Source organism: Armigeres subalbatus, chromosome 3, assembly GCF_024139115.2.
Source record: "Armigeres subalbatus isolate Guangzhou_Male chromosome 3, GZ_Asu_2, whole genome shotgun sequence".
Taxonomy (NCBI): Eukaryota; Metazoa; Arthropoda; class Insecta; order Diptera; family Culicidae; genus Armigeres; species Armigeres subalbatus.
Window position 1 is genome coordinate 302,500,411 of NC_085141.1, and position 27,343 is coordinate 302,527,753.

At 40.8% G+C, this 27,343-nt stretch overlaps 2 protein-coding genes across 3 annotated transcripts in view; one reads left to right on the top strand and one right to left on the bottom strand.

Annotated features, from left to right (window-relative positions):
- Nucleotides 1-27,343, top strand: part of LOC134225026 (uncharacterized) — a 304,150-nt gene that overhangs the window by 79,906 nt on the left and 196,901 nt on the right. The window lies entirely within an intron of this gene.
- LOC134222610 (uncharacterized) lies at nucleotides 11-4,618 on the bottom strand. The gene is made up of 2 exons (XM_062701773.1): nucleotides 4,385-4,618; nucleotides 11-4,328 (listed from the first exon to the last, which is right to left on the bottom strand). Exon 2 carries the CDS (start codon nucleotides 3,986-3,988, stop codon nucleotides 11-13), a length of 3,978 nt encoding a protein of 1,325 aa, XP_062557757.1. The 5' UTR covers nucleotides 3,989-4,328; nucleotides 4,385-4,618.

Consider the following 27,343-nt stretch of genomic DNA (forward strand, 5'->3'; position numbering starts at 1 on the left):
TTGCCATGGATCAGAAAAATGCTAGAAAACCCAGTGGATCAAACATGCTCATGACTATACTAAGAGATTTCCGTTTAGTCGGTAGCTGCTCGTGGCTGACCAGTTGCGCCGTAAATGTAATATCATCTCTCCCAGGTCTCCAATGTAAGCCGAGAACACGTTCCGAAGAGTTTGTTTTATCCAACTGCAAGTCTTTTGCTGTTATTGGGACGCCACTCCCGAGCTGTGCCAGAACCTTTTCGGAGTTCGACAACCAATTCCTCAGGTAGAAGCCGCCTAGTGAGTGTACATGTCGCACTTCTTCGGCAATCTTGATCGCTTCGCTTTCGCTGTCGGCACTATCCAAATAGTCATCGACGTAGTGCTTTCGTTGTATTGCTCTTGCCGCACTAGGATATTCCTCCGCATGTTCTGCGGCGTTCAAATTTTTAACGAACTGTGCCGAGCATGGGGAGCATGTAGCTCCAAATGTAGCTACATCCATGATGTAAATTACTGGATCTTGAGTTGGTTTCTCGCGCCAGAGTAACCGCTGTGCATTACGATCTTCGCTCCGTATTCGGATCTGATGGAACATTTCCATTAGATCGGCACAAAGAGCAATACGCCTTTCCCGGAATCCAAAAAGAACTCCGAACAGCGAACTGAGTAGATCCGGCCCTTTCAGTAGCATTGTGTTCAATGATATCCCGTCCACCTTTGCCGCTGCATCGCAAAATATGCGTACCTTGGAAGGTTTCTTTGGGTTCAGAGCCACGCCGAGGGGCAAGTACCAAATGCGTCGTGGATCAGCTTCATTGAGCTCCTCTTCCGTAGCTTTATGGATATATCCCTTCGCTTGGTACTCCATAAGTTGCCGTTTCACACTCTCTCCTATTACTAGATCGCTTTGCATACGGCGTTCTAAGCATTGAAGACGCCTGACTGCCATGGCATAACTATCCGGGAACTCAAAGTAGTTAAACTTCCAAATAAGTCCGGTTTCGAACCGCCGTCCGATCCGTTTGGTAGTGTGCTTTAGGATATCGTTGGCTCGACGCACTTCATCCGTCTCAGGACACGCTACTGTTGTTATTCCCAGACTTTCCACACTAAAAAACTGTTCAACTAGTTCATGAAGTGATTCCTCAATAGGGCACTCACAGATGTGGAACGTATATACTTGATCCGTTGTTTTATCCTGGTTTGTCCCATAGACAGTCCATCCCAATCGAGTTTTGGCTGCAATGGGTTCTCCTGGCTGTCCTTCACGTATTTTGAGAGTGGCTGTAACATGCGCATTATCATTTCCAATCAAAATGCAAGGTACCGCTTCATCATAATCTTGAATTGGTAACCCTTGTAAATGGGTGTACGCCTCAGTAAGTTTAGAATAATGCAATGATTGGCGTGGCAAATCCAGTCGACTAACAGTGCAAACATCTGACAAAGTGTGTTTCGACCCGTTAGATCCAGCTATTTGCAGCACAACTTGCTGGGATTCACTTTCGGTCCGCTTCATATTTGAGGTCCATTGTAAACACAGGGAGATATGTTCGCCTTCAACGCCGAGTTTGTTCATCACGTCCTGCTCGACCAAAGGCCGTTCTGATCCATCGTCCAAAAAGGCGTACCCTGCAACGGATCGGTTATTCCCAAATAACATAACCGGAATAATACGAAAGAGGGTAGTTTTTCCTGCGTAATAATGATTGGTAACAGCTTTAGAACCAGAAACGTTTTCCACACTTTTGTCTCGATTACCTCTCTGTTGATTCTGCTTAGAGTGCAACAATGTATGATGCTTTAACAGACACCCATCAACTCCGAATCGCCTATAGAGTTTGCACGGTCGTCGTCCATGGGCGCTAAGACAGTTCCGACACAGTCCAAACTGTTGCACAGTTTTCCATCGTTCATCTAAGCTTTTGCTCGAGAACTCGGCACACTCCTTCACTCGATGATTGGGGTCTTTAAAGACGAGGCACGCTGGGTTAGTTGTGATTGATGATTTACCCAGCGTTACTTTTGCTTCCTTCTCTAACTTTTTCGACGTGGGCGATTCTTCCATCGAATGGGCTCCGCAGAAATTTTTATCCCTTCCACCTTTCTCAGACTTCAACTCCCGCATTTGTGGTTGTATTGGTCGAGGTCCATAATGAAGAGTGACATCGGTTGCGGCTCGCACTAGAGTTGACATGTACGAAGCGAATAAACGAAGATTCACTATATGACATCGCTGCTTGTACAAGGACCAATCAAGCTTCATGTTCGCGGGGAGTTTCTCTACAAGCTCGAAAAGCAGCATCGGGTTATTAATGTGAGCATCTTGTCCTCCAGCCTCTAAATGATCGCATAGATTTTGGACCGCCATTCCAAATCCAATAAGGGTATCGAGTCTGTCATGCTTCGGTGCAGGCACTACTCGAACTTTTTGTAATAACGTATGAATCAGTAACTCCGGTCGTCCGTAAAGTGTTTGCAAGGTGTCAATTACTTGTGGCACTCCTTGCGGTAGTAAGAGGCGACTTCGCACTGATTCAAAGGCATGACCCTTCAAGCACCGCTGTAACCGGGCAAGGTTCTCCGCGTCAGAATAACCACACGCCTGGGTTGAGTTATTATACGAGCTTATGAAAAGCGGCCAATCCTCCGGGTTGCCCGAGAAAATCGGCAGCTCCTTTGGCATCACCTGCCTGGCAGCTAGCTGCTGTGGTGTAGGTCCCCAAAGTTGTCCACGTTGCTGTTGTAGTTCTGGCTGTCCCGTGCGCAATGCATACGGTTGTGGTTCCCGATATATGTAGCGTTGCGTTGCAGCTTCTGGTGGGGGTTCAAAATTCAACCGTTGAGGTCCCACTGCACTCGGTTGAATTCCCCGCGTACATTGCATCGAAGGCCCTGGTTGATGAAGCACTGAATCTGCTGGTGGCTCTACCTCACTATGCAGGACAACTTGGTCGACACTCTGCACTGTATTTGAATGGTTCACTTCACTACTGGCATTATTCTTCTCGTTTCTGCTCACCGCATTTGCTGGATGTTGACTAGGGGGAGGAGGTACGGGTTTGGGAGAGTTTCCGAACATTGACAAACTCGTCAACGGAACAGGGTTCCTAGACTTCAAAGGCAGTCCTTTAGGGGTATTGAGAAGGTTGTTGTTTGGAAACTGAATCTGTTTGTTTGGGATACGTGGAATGGCTCCGGTTTGACAAACATGGGAACTATTAGATTGTGCACTAATGCTTTCCTCGACTATGGTCCCTAATGCGTATACTGTTCTACCAATGAATCCTCCTAGAGCTGGTTCAACGCAGGGTTGATTTAATGTCTTACTCTCTATAGCTCTACTTACAAGACTATTTGCCCCCTGTGGTGCAGCGATTTGCGCTTGAGCAACCTCACCCGCTGTTGACAGCGGGTCCATCGTTGGGACTTCTTCTGAGAATTGTCGTTTCTGCCACTGCCGCACCTTACTGTTACTACTCTGTTCTGATGATACGCTTTTCCCATCATTATCCTCGTCCTTCAATTCTTCTTCCCTGACGCGAAATGACTCTTCAAGTAAGTTTTGCTCCATCTGCAACCGTGCTTGCTCTATTTCAGCTTCCTGCATCAATCGCTCTTGCTCATGCCTGATCTGCTGTTCTCGACGTGCGTGTTCCAGACGTTTCTCCATCAGAACTTTCTGTGCCTCGAGTTTTTCCAGCTGAAGGCGAGCCCTCCTAGCGCTCACGCTGGAGGTGGACGAAGTTCCGGACATGCTGACGGCTTTCTTGCTGCTGGGTCCGGCTGAAGGTGAAGGGTGTGATGGAACAGTAGGTGATGGCTTCTGACACCGTGGACATATGAATGTACGATCAGTTCCAGAAATGCTCTCGTCAACATTCACACACTCATAGTGCCACCATATCCCGCAATGGCAGCAAGATACCATTCGGGTTGTATCAGGCTCGATACAGGCCTGACAGTGTGACTTTGCTCCGGACGCACTACGTGTACTCCGTGGCATAATGGCAAATTTCTTTTAGTTTGTTGGTGTGAGAGTGTTCGGAGTCTTTTAAGCAGCAACACCGTTGATTCTGGTGATGGTAATGCTAAAAGCTGAATTCTTTATTAGTGTACGTTCATTTATCTCTTCTTACATCAGACTTACAAATTTGGTCCGCGCTCCTAATCTTGACCAACACTGAATCCTAGCCACACTGTTCGCCGAAATTCTGCTATTAATAGTTAAGTTTATAATTAAACTACAATCCAAAATGTAGTACTATTGTGCCTTACCTTAAAGCTAACCTCTATTTGAGAACGTATAGCGGAGGGTGTATTCAGTAAACTTTCTGGCAAAAATCCTAATGTATTTCGGAAATTAGTTTATAAATTCATTTTTGAAAAATAGCATACTCACATTAAATGATTTAAATATTAAGGTTTTGAATTCAATGTTCAAAAATAGTTTTATGCTATGATTAGCAAATACATGTGTCACATCAATCTTTTGGATACTTTATTTTTAATCTGTTCTCCTTCCTTCTATCATTCACTATCCAGCGTTTCAAATTGTCACTCAGACTTTACGACAGTTCACGCGGCGCGTTAATATCGAGCCGAGGGGTTTGTTTGGGGACGGCGTTATCCACCGTCACAATGATGTTCTTCTAAAAAAGCGAGTTACGATGTTCGGTGCTGCAAGGACACGCAGCTAACCTCGAGGGTGCGTTGTGCACTGGCCCCCCTTTGAAGCATTACTTTCTGGTTGTACCGAAGGGACTATGGGCTTGGCGGCAATGGAAACGGTTTAGCGGGTCGGGGATGTAGTCCTGCCTCCCTCGTTTGCTGCTGGAGGTGATCCCTAACCCCCGCACTTCCTGGACAACCCAGGATGTCTGTTGAGCAGATTCCCCCTCCATTGTTTAGGAAGAAAAAAACACAGACATTACCTCGGTTCGTTGAACTGATTCGATCGGTATGCAAAACTATGGGTGTTCGGGTTTTCTTTTAAATGCTTTTGGAGCGATCATATAGCTTTTATGTATACGTAGTACACGAGAAAGTTAAAAATGATCAATATTTCAAATTCACGTATCTTAGGATCTTTTTAACGATACATAAATATGTTACCTTCGAGTTGAAAACATGGCAAAGCTTTGGACACCTCCCACCCCACCCTAAAAAAATTAAAAATAAAAACCGCCCTGATTATAAAAAATTTAGGTTATAAGCTGTGTATTCATCACATTTTACACACCCAAATCAAAAATTGGCCTTTTGGTAGTTTTGGCCACTCCTTTATATGGGGCCGATTTGCAACCTTTTGAACACAAATGAAAAGATTTTTAGTTATAGTTTTATAAGAAATAGTTTTAAGTAAAATAGTAAGCTTTAAAATGTTTAAATAATATAAATATCTGATTTTTTTTATTATCGACTTTTTGGACTCCTTTTTTTTATTTTTTATATAACCAGGGTTTGTACTTCTCGCCAAGCGGTTATGAGTTGCACTTTCAAGAAAACATTTCGACTCTACCTTCTCTTGCGTACAATGGTAGATTTGACAAGAATCGATTTTGATCCACAATGCGCCTTTCTAATCAGTCATAGCAAACTATTATTGTTCGTAATATTCTCGTTAATCACAGTGCGTCATGATATCTCATTTCAAGCAGTTTCAGAATTTGATAAATGCACAAAAATTGTCTTTTATAAAAACTTTTTTAGTAGATGAGTCTCCATCCTGAAGCTGATCTTACAACGTTGGCTTTTTTTCTAGTTGAAAAAAATCGCAAAAACATATTTTTTTTGGAAATCTGAATTGAAGAAAACCAGTTCATTTTTTTAAATACTGACGAGTAAGACCTCATCCCTCCCTAAAATCTGTGACGTCATTTTTTATTGACCCTATTGAACAATAAATTACTCGATTGTTGCATCCGCCTAATAAGTGGTTTGCTTTAGCCTAGCGTTAAATGTTTTGTAGTCACCACGGCCAACGCAAGTAAAACGTTAAATTAAATTGAGTATATCCGACGACCAGTTCGCATCGAGTTCGATAACTTTTCGTCAAACTGTTGACAGTCCAACAGACCACGTCAATTACCGTTTCCTTCCGCATTATTGCTTTCGGTTCGCGTCTGCATGCAGCAAACCGTTTTTCAGAAGGCCGTGCGCTTTATCAGTAGCGAGGCATGTGCAACGGCAAACTTTTCCTATAAATAAAACATTCCGCTCGTTGTCGAGTCACATTTTTGCCACAGGCCAACAAGCGGAAAAGGACATCCACCTTGGTCGAGTCGGTGAGCCAACAGCCTCCCGTCATCGCCCCGGTGCTGCTCTTTGTCGTGCGGCGTGGCTGATGCCATTCTGCTCCGAACGGAAAATTATCCCCCCAAAACTGGCGAAACTGGCAGCGGTTGACATCCTGTAGTAGAAAAAGCATCATCCTAGCTTGTAGCTTCGCAAATGCCAGGGACGTTTAATTGAATATAATGCAAAGTTTTGCCACAGCAAGGGCCGTCCGTGGTATGAAGCAAAATTTAGGTCGTCGCTAACCTCTCGAACCGTAGCTCAGCAGGCACACATGTTTACCGACCTCGAAATGAACTACCCAAGCACAGTTTGCTTCCATTTTTTCGAAGCTCAAGTCCTGTACCCTTCGTCCACCGTACTTCGGTCGGGAAGGGAAACATTTGCATACCCAGTTTTGTTTGGACTACATAAAATAAAAGTCCACCGAACCGCAGGAGGCAGGCGTCACGGAAAATGTTTCTTCCATCATCGTTTGTGTCGGATGTGAGTGCTCACACTCATCCACCCACAATCTGGCATAATGCTGTCCTGTTGATGCGGTAGTCCTGGAAACCGGCGCCAGTTGGTTGGCGCCATCCAGTGGATATTCATCACTCTGGTCTTATTTCTTGTCTATCAACATTCAACGGTGAACCTTGTTTCAAAGCCCAGTTGTTGTCGCTGTTAGTTGGTTGTGTACGGAAGTCAGAGATGACGATGCTTGTGGACATTCAGGATTGGAATTTTAATATTGTTCATCCGAATGTTTCCCTGAGCTCTTTTTTGTTGCAAAAATCGCACTTGTTGTGTCTGTGATAGTACTAGAGGAATTCACTTAAAAGATGAAGGAGCTGTATTTTATCGCAATGTCAAACGAATAGGTATTTGTTGTAAACATTCAGTGAGCGTTGACTTGTTTCATTTGTTCTTCTCAATAAAAATTTTCATTTTCATTTCATTTCATTTAATATATAAGACATTCAAACATAACACTGAGCGGCAATAAAATTGTAATCCGGCTGCTCATGGCCGCATTTGAAGTTCACGACCCCGAAAATCGACTGGAGACTGCGGATAGTTGATTGATTGGGAAAACTTTGCGATTATTTGGTCACAAAATAGAAGGGGATCATCGCTAGAATAAGTTGGAACTAGTAAACCCATGGAGCTGACAAATAACTCATTTCCATAAACACTTTCATTTCATTTACAAACTTTTGAAGTGGCAAAACAATTCTTCCACTCCAAGAAAGTATAATGCTTGAAATAACATTACAATCGCCAGATCACAACCCTTTAATAATCCCTGGTACACGCTGGACTACAGATCTTGAAAAAAATCACACACTAGACACTAGTATAATATTCAGTCAGCATACGATCAGCCCTAACCACCTCCCCGGAGAAGGCCAGTCGCAGTCCCGAAGGCCTCTTTGGATTTCACACTTCGGGTGGCTGCTTCTTGAAAAATACTGGCTGAAACTCGAAGAAGCTGTTCGAAGTGTTCGAACCAATATTTCAACTGTTCATGTCGGTGAGCAACTGACCTGCAACTGGCGTCCCCTACTGACTTCCTCGGACGAACATCCGCTCCACTAAAAAGTCTAATTAAAGTACCTTCAAGCAGTGATTTGATAGAATCTGAACTTTAATTCGAAAAAATCAATTTAGAACATCTCTTTTATAATGTTAAAGTGACAATTATTATAAATAATTGAACATATTATGCATAAGTTTTGAAATTGATGATTACACAACTATTATGCCAAATGACCATTATGCCAAACGGCCGTTATGCCAAACGACCTTTATGCCAAACGGCGTTATGCCAAACGACTTTATGCCAAATGACCTACCACCCAATTCGCTGGTTGTAATAGAAGTATTCTTAATGACCGTCCACTGCTCTTCTAAGCTGCCACCTTCCGTAACATCCACTGAGTTCCAAGTTGTTCAACGAATAATCTCTCCATAGGTGGATGTTATTATAGTCGGTCTTTGATGATTTGCCGCCCGAGGTTCCTCTCTCGCCGCTGAATCCGATCAATTCATATTCGAATTTCACCGATTAGAATATGATAGTGAGATGCAAAGAACCAAAGCAGCCAAATACTGTATCCGTCTCTAGAGAAGTATGTTGAATACTGCTGCAGACGAGACAAGTGGGAGTAGATGGAATCTCCGGCCGACGATGTAGGGTTAGCCGCCACAAACGGAAATATTCACCTCATCCACGAGGGAGCGGGCCATTTGGCATAAAGTCATTTGGCATAACGCCATTTGGCATAAGGTCATTTGGCATAAGGTCATTTGGCATAAAGGTCATTTGGCATAACGGTCATTTGGCATAACGGACATTTGGCATAATTGTAACCAACGTCAAAAGTGAGGGTCTTTTGGCATAACGGACATTTGGCATAATTTGTCTTAGCGTGTCTAAATGGTGTCTAAGTGGTGCGGGAAACACCCCGGGATAGTAAATATAACACCCGTCGATAACAATATTAAAAAGATTTTACATCTCGTGGAAAAAATGCATTTGCAATGCATCCACGATATGTCATGACGAATCTATGGATGCCGTAAAACACTTCGAACAACTCCTTCAAGTTCTGACTCCCGATCAACCATCAACAACTCGGTCTGTGCCAACAACGGCCCGGCACATTACCCGCTTTAACCATTCCCTGCACCAAATTGAAGCAGCTATTTAAAACATCATAACAAATCGTCGGCCTCACCGAAGTGCAGTACGAAGCTTCCCCATGCAGATTCATGCACAACGGAGCCCTAAACATCCCCATTCGGATAGCCGCTGGAATGAGGCAAGGATGAATGTATTCTATTTCCACTTGTGTTTCCCATCGTAATCGACGAAATTATGAGCCGCTCTGGCGATAATGCGCTACTAGTGTAATGGCGCCCTGCTATTACGATTGTGCTGAACAACCTGGTCGAATGCTCCAGTCGTCAACACCCCCAAAAACAAATCGTTGGATGTCACCACGAACAACCCTTCCAACCCCACGGTAGCTGGTGGAGCTGCCTTGGCCTTCTTGATCCTTGATCTTGATGATTTCGCCGTCCGACGCTAGCTGTATTTTATGCAGCGCATAACAATTCCTACCCAACTCAAACACCAAAACCCATTAATCCAGTTCCGGTTTCTCCCGACCTGCAATGAAGCAATACTTCAGGTATACAAGGCAATTCAAAAGCACATGGTGTTCCGACATCACCCGTCTCCCGAAAACTAAGACGACCTAACGGTTTCTGTCGCTAACTTGTTGAGGAAAAGAGCGCAATGGCAGCATCCGTCGTGCATGAATCGAAATCACCTCTGTATGACAAAGCCCCAAATGCTCACCCGCATCTGCCGCATATGTGTGCTTTGGGCCGAATAGGTCATTTGGCCGAAAAGGTCATTTGGCTGAATTGGTCATCTGGCCGAATTGTTCATTTTTCCGAATATGCTATTTTGCCAGATACAGTCAAACCTCCATAAGTCGATGGGTTGCAACGGCCGCTCGAAAGTGAAGGATAGAGTATGCTGTGATACTATTTGGTAGGGTGATAGCTGAACGGGCATAATTGTTATGGAGGCGACGCCGACTAACGCCGGTCTGGCTTCGGTGGCCGTCTTGTTCCGGAGACTTGAGCCGCAGACTTCCTCGTACAAAAACAGCTGCACTATCTCGGCACTAAAACGTTATAGGTACAGTATCGTATGGCTATTTGCTTATTCGCTTGACTCAATCACTCGATTTTGCAGGACTATTTTTTACGATCTGTTCGGAACTACAGTCTATGACCAAAGCCCCCCTTTACCCTGGTTTTTCGCGCGATTCCTCCAGGTCGATCCGTTTTCTTCCACGTTCCTTCCGACATCCATCGCATCCGTGATTTGTCATCCCGTAGCCGACGGGATTTGTTTTGCTGCCCAACTTGGTAGCCGAGCCATACGCGAATGGGGTTCTAAAGCCAAATCCCTCCTTCGGAGTGCAACCAAGGAGTACAAATCGCAGCTAAAATATTTTATCCCCTACAACAAATAATTCATAGCTTTTATTGTTACACAAATATAAGGGCGGCTAATTCCATTATTCCATCAGTTAAATTTTGTTTGCATTCATTTAACGCTTTTGGGGAAGGGTTGTTTGGCGGAAACCCATTCGACCGAAAGCCATTTTGCCGAATGCTTCTAGGCCAAACAAACCATTAGGCCGAAACCTATCTGGACGATAGTCATTTGACCGAAAAGGTATTTTGGCCCAAAGGGTCATTTGGCCGAAAGGATCATTAGGCCAAAAGGGTATTTTTAAAATACTTAGTTAAATGATTTTTCCTAATGGCGAAAGGGTCATTTGGCCGAAAGCCATTTCGCCGAATGCCACTAGGCCGAAACCTATCTGTCCGAAATACCGAGGATGGCTCCTCTACCAGAAGCAGGTGTTACTTCATTCGTCCGACCATTCTCGTCAGTTGGAATTGATTATTTTGGTCCATATATGATTAAGATAGGGCGTAGTCAAGCTAAGCGCTAGGTAGCACTCTTCCCGTGCTTGGTTATCAGAGCAGTTCATCTGGAGGTAGTCGCTTCTCTTTCAACGGAGACCTGCAAGTTATCACTGAGATGATTCAACAAATCTATACTGACAATGGAACAAATTTTGTTGGTGCTAGCCGGGAACTAGCCAGCCAAATAACTGCTATGGAAAAAGAACTGGCCGAGAGCTTCACTGACACCAATACGCGTTGGTTTTTCATCCCACCTTCCTCACCGCACATGGGCGGTGCGTGGGAGAGGATGTTGAGAGTAGTTAAAACAGCTATGGAGTCCATCAATCAGATCCGAGAGCCATCAGAAGAGGTTTTCCAGACTGTATTGTGTGATGCGGAGTCAATGGTCAACTCAAGACCGCTGACGAACGTGCCTCTGAAGATCTCTGACCAGGAAGCCTTAACTCCAAACCATTTCATACTTCTCAGCTCAAATGGAGTCAAGCAACCGGAGAAAATGCTTGCTACAGAAACGGTCGATTTTGACCCGGCGCGCCAAATGGCACGGTTTGGCCGAAAGAGTAATTTGGTCGAAAGGGTCGTCTAGCCGAAAGAGTCATTAGGCCGAAAAGGTCATTTGGCCAAAAGGGTTTGGCCGAAAGGGTCATTTAGCCGAAAGGGTCGTTTGGTCGAAAGTGTCGTTTGGCCGAAAGGGTCATTAGGCTGAAAAAGCCATTTGGCCGAAAGGGTCATTTGGCCGAATAAGACATTGTGAGAAGCGTGATTTGGCCGAATAGCGCATTTGACCGAATAGGTCATTGTGAGAAGCGTGAAGTGAGTCGTGAGACGCCGCACTACACACTTCGCACTCCTCATTTATCACTTATCGCTGTAAAAAGTGAGAAGCGCGACGTGAGTAGTGAGATGTCTCACTACCCACTTCGCACTACTCACTTTTTACAGTGAGAAATGAGAAATGAGAAGTGAGAAGTGAGACGTCCCACTATTCACTTCGAGCTCCTCTTTTTCTACAGTGAGAAAAGTAGTGAGACGTTTCACTTCTCATTCTTCATTTTTCTCTTTTCACTGTAGAGAGTGAAAAGCGCGAAATGAATAGTGAGACGTCCTACTACTCACTTCCCACCCAAATGACCTTTTCGGCCTAATGGTCTGTTCGACCAAATGGTATATTCGGCCAAACAACTTTCGTCCTAGTGGCATTTGGCCGGACGGTATTCGACCAAACGGCCCTACTCCGTGGCTTTTTTTCCGGGTGAACATTTTCTTTTTCAATTCGAAAAAAAAAATCCAAGGGAGACGCTAGAGAAAACAAAGTTTTGTATTGTCAACAGCTCCGATGTTCAATTTTCGTACCAAATTTGTGCGATTGTCTTGATGTTCAGAAGTAAGTTTCGCGTATACTAAGTATACGGTAAAGGCTATATGATCACTCCAAAACAAAACTTTTGATAGAAGGCTCACAGACCCATAGTGTTATATACCAATCGACTCAGCTCGACGAATTGAGGTGATGTCTGTATGTGTTTTTTTTATAGAGGGATGAAGGCAAATCTGCATACAGACACCTGAAATTATCACTCAGGGAGTGGGTTTGGCGCGGAAGGCAGAAAGCCAGCCCGCCGGACCCACTAAACCCACCCAAGCAACCGAAGGTTACTTGATTTACCCTCTCTACTAATACCCTGGTTTCCCCAGGAACTGCCTCCCTGCATTACTTCTGGGGGAATGTCTGTATGTGTGTATGTATGGGTGTGTGTGTATGTGTGTGTACAAAAATGTGAGACACACTTTTGGTACTTAGCATTATTCGATTTGCTCGCAACAAGTTGCTATCGACGCGGATTGCGGTCTAGTTGTTTCCTATTGGAAATTAATTCGTTCGGCTATTGCGCTCCAGTGTTATTCAAAAAACATTGTTTTTTTGCCAAAATTGAAGAAAAAAAGATTTCTACGGAATCCGCTGCAATGAACTCAAATGACCGTAATTAGACATAAATCGAAGGAAAAAGTAAAATCTATCATCCTAAGGAGCAAATTTGAGCTTTCTTATATGTTTTTCTCATTTTATAATGCGCGAATTTTTTGATTGGAGAAATTACCGTTTTTTCGTTGTTCGACAAACTTTGGTGAAATTCCGTTAAATAAACATGGAATTTCCGAAAAAAATTCTCGCGTTGATTCCAAATAGTTTCAAATATAAGTTTCTGTGAATTCCTCTAGGAAATTCCGATAAATTTCAAACCGAAATTCTAGGATTTCGTGTTCAAAATTCGGAGAACTTTTCGTTGAAATTTTACAGAATTTAACGTGGAAGTTTCAAACAATTTTCAATGCAATGTCTAACGAAGTTGTCATGAAAATTCTGCACACAATTTTTAATGAAAACTCTTATGAACTTATCATAAATATTCAGAACAATTTCTCGTTAAAAATTTTGAAATACTTGTAAATTTTTGGCGTCTTGATTTTCTTTTTGATTGAATTTAGAAGTTCCAAATTTAAACTCCGAAGATTTCTTTTTTCTTAAAAAAAAATCGTAGAAAATGTCGTAAAAATATTAAGGAATTGATAAATTTGTAATGTTTCACAGAATTCAAAAAAAAATCGGTAGATATTTTTGAAGAAGTATTTTAGATGGAACTGCGTGAGATAATTCCTTTCATATTTTAAAGAATTTACTCGAAAAATCAATCAAATTTTCTTATAGAAGTTATGAACAATAACTAATGGAAAATCAGAACCATTTTTCGTGGATATTTTGGGGCATTGGGATATTCAGTTGTAACCGTTTGGTTACAAATTGTAGATTTTTGTTTTGTAATTATGTTGTTTTGTCGGAGCCTTCACGTTTCTCGTGTAATACCAGCAGAACTACCAAAGAAGCGTTAGGGTTTGGTACCGCTGTAAAGACATGAGGATGCTATCAAATATCCAACATGGCATCATGATTCTGCAAATGTCATGTTGGATGAAAAATGCAATAAAAATTAGCGGGAAAATATGGAGGGAGTTTGGTATAAAAGAGTAGCCATTGCCCAAACTCGGCCTCTTAGTAAATCAGGCGTCCGTGTGCTGTGAAGTGAAAGTAAAGTGCAGTATTCCAAGTGAACCCCCCCCCCCTTTCTAGTGGGAGCTAGTGTGAGCTCCGGGGAAAAAGTGTTCAGGTAATTCCCAATCCTGTACTATGGAACTTGGAATTAATTCCTTGGTGTCCTTTAGGACCTCTTTTCCTACGTCTCGTTTTCGTTTTCGGACTGCTTTTCCGTCCAGCACACGGTTCGGCCCGCGAAGTCATTTGACTTCCGCGCCTAATCCGTCAAGGATACTGACGTCCTTCATCGGACGATTCCTCGGGCCGTAGGCCCTAACCGTAAAGGAGGAATTCCCCTCTCGGCCGTCCAAGGTGGCTAAGCCACGGCCGACCGATCGCGCCTACGAGGGAAGACGCCTGCCCACCATCGTCCAGCAACGCCTGCTGGTCCCGTCGGACGAAGATCGTCCGCATAGCCGCTCGCCCCGCTATTCCGGCGAGATTTCTGGTCGCACAGCTGGACAGGAGTCGCTGTGTCGGCCATTCTGCTCCCGTCATCATCAGCAGCAGCGGTATGTACCGCACCGGTACCATCTTTAGAACTAGGTCACACTTAACAAATTAACACAATTTTATTACACAGAACAACACCCACACGCCACAATTAGGAAAAATAAAATATGTGCAAGTAATGTGAAAGTTCCCGTGTTGTTAGTTTTTGTTTACCGCGAAAAACCCTTGATTACCCAGTAGTTAGCCGACCCTGGGATTGCCGGAGAGTCTCTTGTGTCCTGGTCTGGACTAGGTACTGATTGTTGACGATTTAGAAAACTCTAGTTTTACAGTTTACCTTGCGATGACGAGTTCGATTCTCGATCCTGTCGAGGATGTTTTCGAATGGGAAACATTATTGGCTCCCTGGGAATAGTGTATTCGTAGTACTTGCCGCACATATTTACATATTCATGAAACTGGCTGGCATAAAAAAATGTCTGGGAACAACGACTCCGTTATGGTCCTTGTTGAAATGACGATAACTTTTGATCATAACATTAAAACTGTATTGTACTGCTGCTGAATTGATGACTTATGTGAAAAATTACAGTGAAAAAATCCTACAAACAACAACCATTGCTCTGACTTTCATTGTGTTTGTGCCAATTTGTATTCCTTGAGTAGGAAAACCAACTCCAAATCCCATCACTCTCATTCTTCGTTCAACTGACTGACACACTTCCCACTGTGCTGAAGTCATCTGTCCGTATGTACCCGGACGGAAAGCAGCAATGCTGTTTCGCAATGCTGTACTTTTTGTGATTCCTCTTTTTTTCGGTCAGCTAATATGATCTACCCTACATTCAAGGCGCAACATAGACAGCCCCGCGCGCCGTACGAAGGATACGGCCACATAAAAGAGCATTGCCAAACGGCAAACCTACACATTCGTTTAGCTTCCAGACCAGACCATGTGTGAGCTTCGGTTAGCCGTGAGCGGAGTCACAGCAGGGGCGAAGAAGTTCCCCCATCACACCGATAGGGGGTTGGGAAATCTACAAACGACACACTCTACCACCATGTGTGCATCGTCAAGAAAAATTTGCATATAAATAAGTTATCCAGTGCGCACACACGGCATGCATGCAACCCAGGGGATCGGAACGAGAAGGAACGGCAGGATCAAGAAAGTACTCGGATGTTGTGGCACTGTGATACCGAAGTAAGTGGAAGGTTTCTTCCGGAGCTAAATTTGTGCCAGTCCGAGATGAGAAACTTCCTAGTCTTAGTGCTTTTTCTATCGTGCGTCGCACTTGAGGGAAATGCGGAAGTCAATGTGATCGGAATTTTCCCTTTTCTTGACTTTCATCCACTGATGCAATGTTGTGCAGTCAGGAGCGGAAGTAGATTTCAGGAAAGGTGGAATGATTTTTATTCATTACTAAATGTCCCATCAAACTTCGTCTTGTCGAAAATCCCTATGACTGTTATTGTTAATATGTTGGGTTCGAGTTACGCCATGGCCATACAATTTTTATAATTGCTCTGCGACAGTTCTCGCAAAAAGTGAGTGAAACGTGAAAGTGATGAAACGAAAAGGAATTTCATCCAATAGGCACGATTTTCGTTTATCTTCCAAGACTGCTCCAGAGAAAAATTTGATGGGTGAATGATTTTCCTCATAGTAAACAACGAGAACAGATGAATCATTTGTTTGAGAAACTGCATAAGTCCATTTTACACTACTTCGAAAAAACAACAAAAAAAAATGTTTTTGAACAAATTTGCACCGAATCTCAACATCCTGGGGCACTTTCAGTGCAAAAAATGTAAGCAGTACTCCACAATTGCTTTTCAAAGTACGTGGACATATGTAGTTTCTCAAACAAACGAAAAAAAAATCATACATTCCTGAACAAAAAATTTTTTTTCGTATTTTTCGCCAGAATATGTATTTTTAGACGAGGATTCACAATATATAAAAATCTAATTTTGACCAAAAATGTCATATATGCAGTTTCTCAAAGAAACGGTTCAGATTCTCTCTGGGCCCGAAAAATCGGTTTCTTTAGTCTCATCGAAACGAAAAGTGTAAACCGAACTTCTCACTTCTTATTATTCAATACGTATTTTGAACATCTCATTTCTCAATTATCACTATTCACTTCTACTTTTCACTACTCACTAATCACTTCTCACTTCGAAAATCTGACTTCACACACTTAATAAGGAAGCATATTCCAACTATTCGGCCAAACGGCATTAGGCTAAAAACGGTTCGGACAATTGACTTTTTCGGCCAAAAAACCCAAAACCCCTTCTGGAATTGCATCGTGTTAGCCCTGTCAAATACTTTATAAAATCACGTTCGCAAGTGAATTTATTTCTTGGCATTTTTATATTGATATCCAAAATGTTATTAGTCGTGAAATACGAAGGCGCATTATCTTTGGATGTAGAGCCTACTACAGGCTCCAGAAGAAAATGTGGTCAAAAAAGATTCCCACCCGCTCATAAGACCGGTAGTCCTCTACGGACATGAAACTAGGACTATGTTCGAAAAGGACTTGCAAGCACTCGGAGTATTCAAGAGACAGGTACTTAATAGACCTGTTCGCCGCCACGCCGTCGCCGCCGACGATTTTTCTATTAAGACAGTTGACCTATTTGGTAAAATTTAGCAAGATAATTAAATCCCTACTGTGAATTCTTTTCTAATGTTTTAGTCCCGAGAAACACATTTTTATTTTGAAATCAATTTTTAAATATGGCTGAGAAAACCGCTTGGTTTAATGCGAGCATCAGTTGAAAACTTTTGGCCTTTCTCGTATACAAAGTATTTTATTAACTGCCACTGAAAGCCAGAACTGCGATGTTGTCGTTTTGCCGCTTAGTGTTTAGTAACATTTTTTTTTGTTGAAACGCCAGGTAGTTGTAAACATTAAGAAGTTTTAATTTAATTAAATTTTATTGCTTCGAAATTGTTTAATACTTTATTGTAAAAGCTCTACGAAACGTTTATTCAAAAACTTCGAATTCATGGAATTCCTGATTATATTCGAAGAAGTATCGTTTCGTCATTCATTTAAGATTCCCTTTGGAATTTTCTCTAAGGGTTCCTTCGGAAAATATTCCAGAAATTACTTCGTAAACGAATCAAGAAAATTCGTTGGAAACTACTCCAGATATTCCTCTTAGAACCTTTGAAAAATACTTCAAGAATTCTTCCGGAAATTTCTTTATGTATTTTTTCGGAAATTACGGAAATTTACGATTCCTTCAGATTTTCCGTTATTGATTTCTTTAGAAAATCCTTTACGAATTTAATTCGAAAATGGTTGCAGGAATTCCTTCGAAAATTCCTTTGGGAATACCTTCGGAAGTTCATTTTTCAATTCTTCTGGAAATTTCTAATTAAGTATTTAGGAAATAATTTTAAGATTATTCAAGAAGGAGTTTTTGAAGAAACTCATAAAGGGTTTTGTGTAGGAATTTCCAAATGAGTTTTTAAAGGCCTCTCCTGAAATGAAAGGATTTGAAAGAATTTTCAAAATAATTTTTGGAAGAACTGCTAAAAGAGTTTTTGAAGGTATTTCTGAAAGACTTCCCAGAGGGATCCATAAGAAAAATTGTGAAAGAGTTTTTGAAGGAATTTCCAGAGGAATTTTCAAAGACATTTACGAAGATATTCTTAATTCTGCCTACTAATATTTCTGAAGCAATTCCTGGATTTCTACAGGTATTCCTTTGGATTTTTCAGTAATCTATTCGCAATTTCTTCCAGAAATTCCTTTGGAGATTCGTCTGGTATTTCCCTTGGAAGTTGCCTCAAGGAGTTTTTCAGGAGGAGTCAAAGAGTTGGAAAATTCGTTAAGATTTTTTTCAAATAATACCCTCAGAAATTCTTCAAAGAACTCGTTTGGAATTCTCTGGAAAGTTTTAGACGAATTATAGGATATTCCTTAAGAACTTCTGAACAAGTTCCAGAAAGAATATCCGAATTTTCAAAGCAACTCCTGAAGGAACTTCCGACAATCTTAGATTTCTCCAAGAATTCCTTTGGACATTCCGTCAAGACTCTCTAGGGATTTCTTCGGAAAATCTGGCAATTTTTTTTAGGAAATTAATCTAGAAATTAAATAAATGTTTCAATTCCTCAAGATATTCCTCCAAAAATTCAAAGAAGGTTCTCTAAGAACTATTTCAGAATTTCCCTCAGGAATCCTTTAAGAACTTCCTCCAGGATTTTTTTTAGAAAAAAATTAGGAGTTCCTTCCATTTTTTTTGGAATCCCTCTTAAAATTCTTTAAAAATTCCTTCTGAAATTCATTAATGGATTCCTTCAAACATATTTTTAAGCTTTGTAAATTTTCTTAGAAATTTCTTCGGAAATTTATTTAGGAATTCTTTCGGAAGATTTTTTAAAGAATTCCTTCGGCTTTTTTTTAGAAATTACTTTGGAAATTTCTTAGAAATTCCTCTAGGGGTTCAGTACATTCAAAGTTAATTGCCTATGTTCCGGGTATTGGGCCACCCGGAGTGCAAATCAATGACTGTGTCTGAAAATCGAATATGCATATGCACAACATGTGATAGATTTAGATCGGAAAAGGTATTGGAGGCAGGGACGGGAATTGGTTGACATTTCTTTTTACCATTCCTTCTTCTATGCAAAAAAATAAAAACAAAACCACGGCAGCCACAGCAGCAGCCACGCCAAGCAGACGACAGTCAGCACATGCTTTTACCATTTTCTCTCCATACAATTAATGTTTTCGTACAATAATTTCACAACGTATAACCGTTTTTGATGGGAAATATTCATTTCATTACTACTTGCTTGATTTAGAGACAAGAACGAATAAATCAGTACCTACGGATAGCACTCCTTCTAGGCTTTGCGCCACAGGTAATTAAACTCGATTCTGTGCTGTTTGCGCTGCGCACGAGCCGAAACAAAAAATCTCACGCAAATGTTGACCGCGCGCCGGCACGACTCTAACGTAGCAGCAAGCAAACAGTTTGCTTCATCGGAAAAATAAATGTCACGATGTCGCGTACATTTTTTTTAGCAAACTGTTTCGGCTTGTTTGGCGCAAGAAAATTTGACTGAAAAAAAGATAAACATTCGCATAATCCATGTGTTTTAATGTACATTTCCCAACACTGATTGGAGGTTAACCGCTCCCTTCGGACGACGGAGGTCCTTCGTAGTTTAGTAGGGAAAGCACTGGTTTCATGAAATCAAACCCCACCGAAGGGAGCGGTTACCCTCCAATAGCTTTTCCGAACTACAGGGAACTCTCCCTTACTCGATATTGAAGGGACCATCGAATTGGGGAGGTATTGAGATAGGGAACATATTTATATTTTTCCTTAAATATCAAATACTTGTCATAGTATGTAGAAATATAGTTCTAATAGTTAAAATTGTTTTCCTTATTTGCTGAAAAGAGCAGTGAGATGATCGAAGTGAACGGTGAAAAGAGAGAACTGAGAAGTGAGAAGTAAGATTTTCGACGTGAGTACAGAGTAGTGAGAAGTGAGTACTGAGAAATGAAAGTGAGTACTTAGTAGTGTGTTGTATGCAGTAACAAATAAGAAGCGAGAATTGGGAAGTGAGAAATGAGAAGTGAGAAGTGAGTGGTAAGAAGTTATATGCAATGCATGCGAAGTGAGAAGTAGGAAGTGAGTAGCGAAGATAACAGAATTAAGAGGTGAGAAGTTAAGAATGATAATTGGGATGTGAGAAGCGGGATGTTGAGCAGTGGGTAATGAGTGGTGAGATATAAAACAGAAAGGAGAAGCAAGCAAAAAAGTTAGAAGTTAGAAGAAAGAAGAAAGAAAGATAGAAAAATTGAAAAACGTAATAAGAAATAATGAAGGAGGTAGGAAGAAGTAGGAAGAAGTAGGAAGAAACAAGAAGAGATAAAGAAGAAAGAAGAAGAAAAAAGGACAAAGAAAGAATAAGGGAGAAAGAAGGAGTAAGGAAGATAGAAGAAGAAACAAAGAAGGAAATGGGAAAAAAGTAGAGGGAAGAAAGAAGAATAAATAATAAAAAGAGTAAAGGAAAAGGAATAAGGAAGAAGACAGAAGGAAATAGGTAAAGAAAGAATAAAGGAGAAAAAAGACAAAGGAGCAAAAAGAGGAATAAAGGAAATTGGAAAAAATAGAGATTAATTTCACAATTTTCAATAAATTCTCACATCTCACTTCTCACCAGCCACATCCCACTTTTCACTCCTCGGTCCATAGTTCTCACTTCTGATTACTTACATCTCATTTCTCACCTCGCTCGCTCACCCCTCGCTCCTTACCTTTCACATATCACTTCTTACTGCGCACTACTCACTTTTCACTAAGCACTTCCCACTTCTCGTTTCTCAATTATCACTTCTTACTTTTCACTTTTTACTTACTCACTTACTCATCATACTTCTTATTTCCTACTTCCCACTTTCTTTTCCTCACTTCTCGCTTCGTATTTCTAATTTCTCAGTTTTCATTTCTCACTTATCACTTCTCATTTCTCACTTTTCAGTTCTCACATCTCACGCGTCACTCCACATTTCTCACTTTTCAATTCTCACTTCTCACTTCCTACTTTTCACTTCTTACTTTTCAATTCTCACTTCTCACTTTTTACAGTTCATTGCTTACTTCTCTCTTCTCACTTCTCATTTCACGCTTCGAAATTCTCCTTTCTCACTTTTCCCTTTTGACTTCTCATTTCTCACTGCTCACTACTCACCTCTCACTTAGTACTTCTCACTTCTTTATTCTCAATTCCCACCTCTCACTTCTTACTTTTCACTTCTCACTTCTTACTTCAAACTTCTCACTTTCTACTTTTCACTTTCCTCTTTGCACTTTTCACTTCGAATTTCTCACTTTTTTCTGTTTAACGAGACTTTACCCAACAGAGGGTATTCGTCTCTCAAATTAATTTTATTTACTACCATACTTTGATATTTTAATTCAAATACAATTAAATAGTTCAATTTTCTTTAAAAATAAGATCAATTTAGTTTCTGAGCTTTCATCATTCCGCAGAATTTAATGTAGGTGGTTGCTAATTCCCAATTCTCGTCGTTCTGCATCATATCGTCGACACGCTGCTAGGACATGATGAATTGAAAGATGTCGGTTGCATGTGGTACATATTTCCCGTGGTGTCTTTTCAAATAAGTGCCGCTTCGTGAACCAGGTGTGTCCGATTCGAAGCCTCGTAATTACAATTTGTTCTTTCCTATTTACTCGATCCTTCGATTTCCAGACAGCTTGCTTCGCTATTTTCAAGTTGTTTCGAGGAGCTTGATCCCACGTTGATTGATGAGCCTTCCAGATTTCTTTCTCGATCCATTTTATTATATCTTCCGCTGGTACATCATTTTTAATAGTGTGCTGATTTCTTGTTTGCTGCTTATCTGCTTCTTCATTTCCAGGAATATGGGAATGACCAGGTATCCAACAGAATCGTATATCCTTGTTTTTTTGCCTTTCTCGTATACTAAGTATACGGTAAAGGCTATATGATCGCTCCAAAAACAAACTTTTTATAGAAGGCCCGGAGACCCATAGTGTTATATACCAATCGACTCAGTTCGACGAATTGAGGTGATGTCTGTGTGTGTGTGTGTGTGTGTGTGTGTGTGTGTGTGTGTGTGTGTGTGTATGTGTGTGTGTGTGTGTGCGCAAAACGACTCAAAAAATGTCACTCATTTTTCGGGCACTTATCCTCAACCGATTTGCGCGCAACAAGTTGCATTCGACGCAGAATCCTGTCCCATTGTTTCCTATTTGAAATTGGCCAGATCGGACTATGGGATCGAATGTTATGGCCAAAATACAAATTTATACGAAAAAATCGCGTAAAATATGTCACTCATTTTTCGGGCACTTATCCTCAACCGATTTGCTCGCAATAAGTTGCATTCGACGCAGAATCCTGTCCCATTATTTCCTATTTGAAATTGGCCAGATCGGACTATGGGATCGAATGTTATGGCCAAAATACAAATTCATACGAAAAAATCGCGTAAAAAATGTCACTCATTTTTCGGGCACTTATCCTCAACCGATTTGCTCGCAACAAGTTGCATTCGACGCAGAGTCCTGTCCCATTGTTTCCTATTTGAAATTGGCCAGATCGGACTATGGGATCGAATGTTATGGCCAAAATACAAATTTATACGAAAAAATCGCGTAAAAAATGTCACTCATTTTTCGGGCACTTATCCTCAACCGATTTGCTCGCAACAAGTTGCATTCGACGCAGAATCCTGTCCCATTATTTCCTATTTGAAATTGGCCAGATCGGACTATGGTATCGAAAGTTATGGCCAAAATACAAGTTCATACGAAAAAATCGCGTGAAAAATGTCACTCATTTATCGGGCACTTATCCTCAACCGATTTGCTCGCAACAAGTTGCATTCGACGCAAAATCTTGTCCCATTGTTTTCTATTTGAAATTGGCCAGATCGTACTATGGGATCGAAAGTTATGGCCAAAATACAAATTCATACGAAAAAATCGCGTAAAAAATGTCACTCATTTTTCGGGCACTTATCCTTAACCGATTTGCTCACAACAAGTTGCATTCGACGTAGAAAATTGGCCAGATCGGACTATGGGCTTAGAAGTTATGGTCAAATTACTATTTTTTAGACTTCATCTAGGGTAAAGGAGGTATTTTGGACCACTTTAGGAGATGGCCGAACAATTTTTCGAATAAAAGTTAGATTTTGTAATAATGCTTGATCAATTGCCTAAGCAACTAAAAAGTGATGATAGGTAGGATTTGTAGGTAAAAGTATTGTAAATCCCACCGAAAGAGCCAAACTACCGTAAATTCTGAAGATATGTTAGATTTAATTTTAAACCACATGTTTTTATTTTGGACCACCTAATGAACATATTTTGGACCACTCGAATAATTTTGTATTGATAGTAAAATTATGTTACTATTAGATTAAATGAGTGATCTTCAGCATTTTCGGCGTTTTCATCCTTAAAGTGTAAACAATACATTTTTATAAGCACTCAAAAGCTTAGAACAATATCTACCAGCTAAGGGTATTGAAACTAATATCAATTTCAGTACCAATCGGTACAGCATCATCAAAGCAAAACAAACGTGTGGCCCATTGCTGTGATCCATGCACGTGGTCACTCCTATCCTGCCATATTTGTAATGTAGTTTGTCAGAGCTGTTCCATTTGCGACATTGATATTAGTGGGTTGCCCGGTTCTTCCTTACTCGCCGGAGACGAGCAAACCTAGGGCTGAAAGTCTCCTTAATAAAGATACTAAAAACAAATATTTCTTACTCTTTGCACATTCTTTTACCAAACGAAACATAATCGGAAGTCTGTTGCATTGGCAAGCAGCACGGACGGAGAGCTCTAACAAAGATTGGTCATGTAGTTTTCTTAACTATTTTTGTATGGAAATAATGAAAACTGTTACATGTTGGTTTAATAGACATTTTACTAGGGCTTACATCAATGAACGGTAATTCATAAATGCAGTATGAACAGTAATTTATGAATGATTTCATACTAGAGAAACAAATGGTTGGTAAAAACAAAAGTTTAAGAGATCTAGAACTTAAAAAGAAGATATGTCGAAAATATGTTCGGTTCAATGAAAAGTGTACCTATTTTAGACATGCCTCAGAATACTGTTTTTAAACTTACAATGTTTTGCTCGAGATATGAAACTGCTTCAATTAGGTTTTAATAAGTCAACAACATCATTCACATGTTTTAAAACTATGTAGAAATAAACTTACAGCTTTTGAAAGTTAACTTCAATTTTACAATGTCTTCTTGGTTTTGGTCTAATCCAGCCGGAATGGGTAAATGTGTGAAAATATTCTTGAAAATTGCTTTATTTTTTAAGAAACAAATGTAGAAGATACCTTATGGATAGTTTCTTTTTGAAATAAAATTTAAATGTTGCATGTTTCATTTAGTTTTGTGTGATATAAATGCAAAATTCAGCTAGGTGGACCAAAATATGAGCCCGGTCCAAAATACAGCCGTTACCATATTCCCCAAGCAACACAAGTTCAACAAATCTGGTTGCAGTAACCATATTGTCCCATTGTTTCCTATAGAAACTTGGCCGGATCGTACAATTGGGTCAGAAGTTATGGTGAAAACACTAATTTTTAAACTACAAAATGAAATGCCATTTTTTGCTCTTATGCTCATCCGATTTGTTTGCAACAAGTTGCGCTAGGCGAGAAATTTTGTTATGCCTATAAACAAATATGAAAAATAAGACCAATCCACATATTGGTGTTATTCTAGATTTTTTCAAACCTTTTGAACGAACGAGAAAGGCACCAAAAGTCACTTATTTTTCAGGCACTCTTCCTCAACCGATTTGCTCGCAACAAATTTCATTCGACGCAGAATGTCTCATATTTTCTTATTGAAAATTGTCCAGATCGGACTATGGGCTTAGATATTCTGGTCAAATTACTATTTATTGTGAAAAAGAGTTCAAAAAAGTCTAGCTCACTTTTTTAGCACTTGGACTTCATCTATTCCCCAAGCAACACAAGTTCAACAAATCTGGTTGCAGTAACCATATAGTGACTGAATCCGGTCATATATAAGTTACTGTGATTGATGTGCAATATGTGTGCTTCTCAGGTCGCTCGCAACAGATTGCATTCGACGCAGAATCTTGTCCCATTGTTTCCTATAGAAACTTGGCCGGATCGTACAATTGATTCAAAAGTTATGGCGAAAATACTAATTTTAAAACTACAAAATAAAATGCCATTTTTTGCTCTTATGCTAATCCGATTTGTTTGCAACAAATTGCGTTTGGTGAGAATTTTTTTATGCATATAAACAAATATGAAAAATAAGACCAATCCACATATTGGAGTTATTTTAGATTTTTCCAAACCTTTTGAACGAACGAGAAAGGCACCATCACCGCTAGGTGGATTAATCTGGGTTTTTATGTGTTTCTCGATGCATTGTATATGAAAGTTCCTTGGTGTACCGGATTCTAGTGCCTGTAGACAACTGGCTGAATCCGCAAGGACAATTGATTTGGAACCTGCTAGACGAGTTGCTTCATACAGCGCTGCCGCTTCAGCGGTAAAGACAGAACATTGACTAGGAAGACCTTGTTCAATTTTGACGCCAGGGCCTATTACTCCGAATCCTACTTTCCCATCTGCTGGCGAGCCATCTGTGTACCAGTGTGAATAATTGTGGTATTTATCAGAAACTAATTCTCGAAAAGTTTGTAGAGCTAGCTGTGGTGTTTGCCCCGCTTTAATTTTCGATTTAACTGTCCAATCGATTGCTGGTTTTATTGTATTCCTTGCTCTATATAACACTGTATGGACTTTGCAAAGGTCCGGTAGTGACATTCCTGTTAGGTTCCGAAACGCGACATTAGCTTTTGTCCATAGATGATTATAGTTTCTGTCAGTTTTCTCGAGCGTCGAACATGCTTTTCGTACAATAGCTATTGTAGCTGCATGCTGAAAAGGGAGAGATCCTGATTCCACGACTAGTGATATGGTAGGAGATGTCCGTAAGGCACCTGACGCTGTTCTGATGACTTGGTTGTATATAGGGGCTAGTTTTTGAACGTTTTCTTTCCTAAGCACTTCCAGTCCATAAAACAGTTTGGAAATTACGATTGCATTTCCTATATGTAATAGAGTTTTGCGGTCTGCTTTGCCTGATATAGCTTTTAACAGGTTCAAGCGACTTTTACATTCTTCTTTGAGTTGCTTGGAGTATTGGTTGAATGTACATTTTCTGTCAAATAGAACTCCAAGAATTCTAGCTGTTTTTGGTTTGTTTATTTCAACGCCGTTCAGAAAGATGCTCGCACCGTCAAGGTGCCATCTACGATGGTGTTTCAATTTGCAACAGTGCATCGTGGATGATTTGGTTGATGATAACTCAAGCCCGATATTTGTCGCCCATTTTCTGCAATTTTAACCGATTTTTGTAGCCTTTTTCTCGAAAAGCCCACACGTTTTCCAGTTGCAACTAGTACGACGTCATCGGCATACAGAAAGACCTGGATGTTTTTGGGTACAACAGCGACTATAGAATCCATTGCCAGTAGGAAAAGTGAAACTGACTGTACGGAACCTTGAGCCACTCCATTTTCCATATGTACTATTTTAGATAGTGTGCCTGCGAAGCTAACCCTAGCTGATCGGTTTTGTAGAAAATTATTCACGAATTTGTTCATGTTGGTTCCGAGATTGTTGTTGGTGACTGTTTCTACTAGGTTTCTGCGCCAAATTCGATCGTAGGCCTTTTTTATGTCTAGAGTGACAATTTCACAGTGTTCCCCTCTTTTTGCAGCTTCGGTGATAACTTCGTCCAGGTCGGCTAGATAACGAGTTGTTCCTTTACCCTTCCGGAATGTCGAAATTGTCGTTCGTGTAGTTTTCCATTCACTTCGATGTGGTCCATCAAACGACGGTTAATCATTCGCTCCATAACCTTTGCGATACAACTACACCCAGGTTTTTTTACACGGTTTGGTTTTAGTCGTTTAAGACCTTCAGCGTCAATGAAACAATGAGTTGACTCCACGAAAAAATTCACAAAAAATCAAAGAAAATTCAGGGGGTATTTAAAAAGCTGTGAAAGTTCTGGTTTACCGAGAAATTGATGAATTCCAACCGTGTAAAAAAAACCTGGGTGTAATCGTACTCTCTTTCCATGCTGGAGGAATATTCCCGGTTTCCCAGATGCGGTTGTAAGCATCGAGAAGGGATTGCTTACAGTGAAAAGGCAGGTGTTTAATCATAGGGTATCCTATGTTGTCTATACCCGTCGATGTTCCGTTGGATTTTTCTAGTGCTTGAAACAATTCTTGGAGAGAGAAATTTTTATCAATCGGTGATTCCTCCTCAGATTCTAACTTGACTTCTCCTTCTTCTTCAATGCGTTTCTTGTCCAAGAACTCGGCTGTGTATCCCGTATCAGACGTTGTGGACGCAAAGTATTCTGCAAAACAATCAGCAATGTC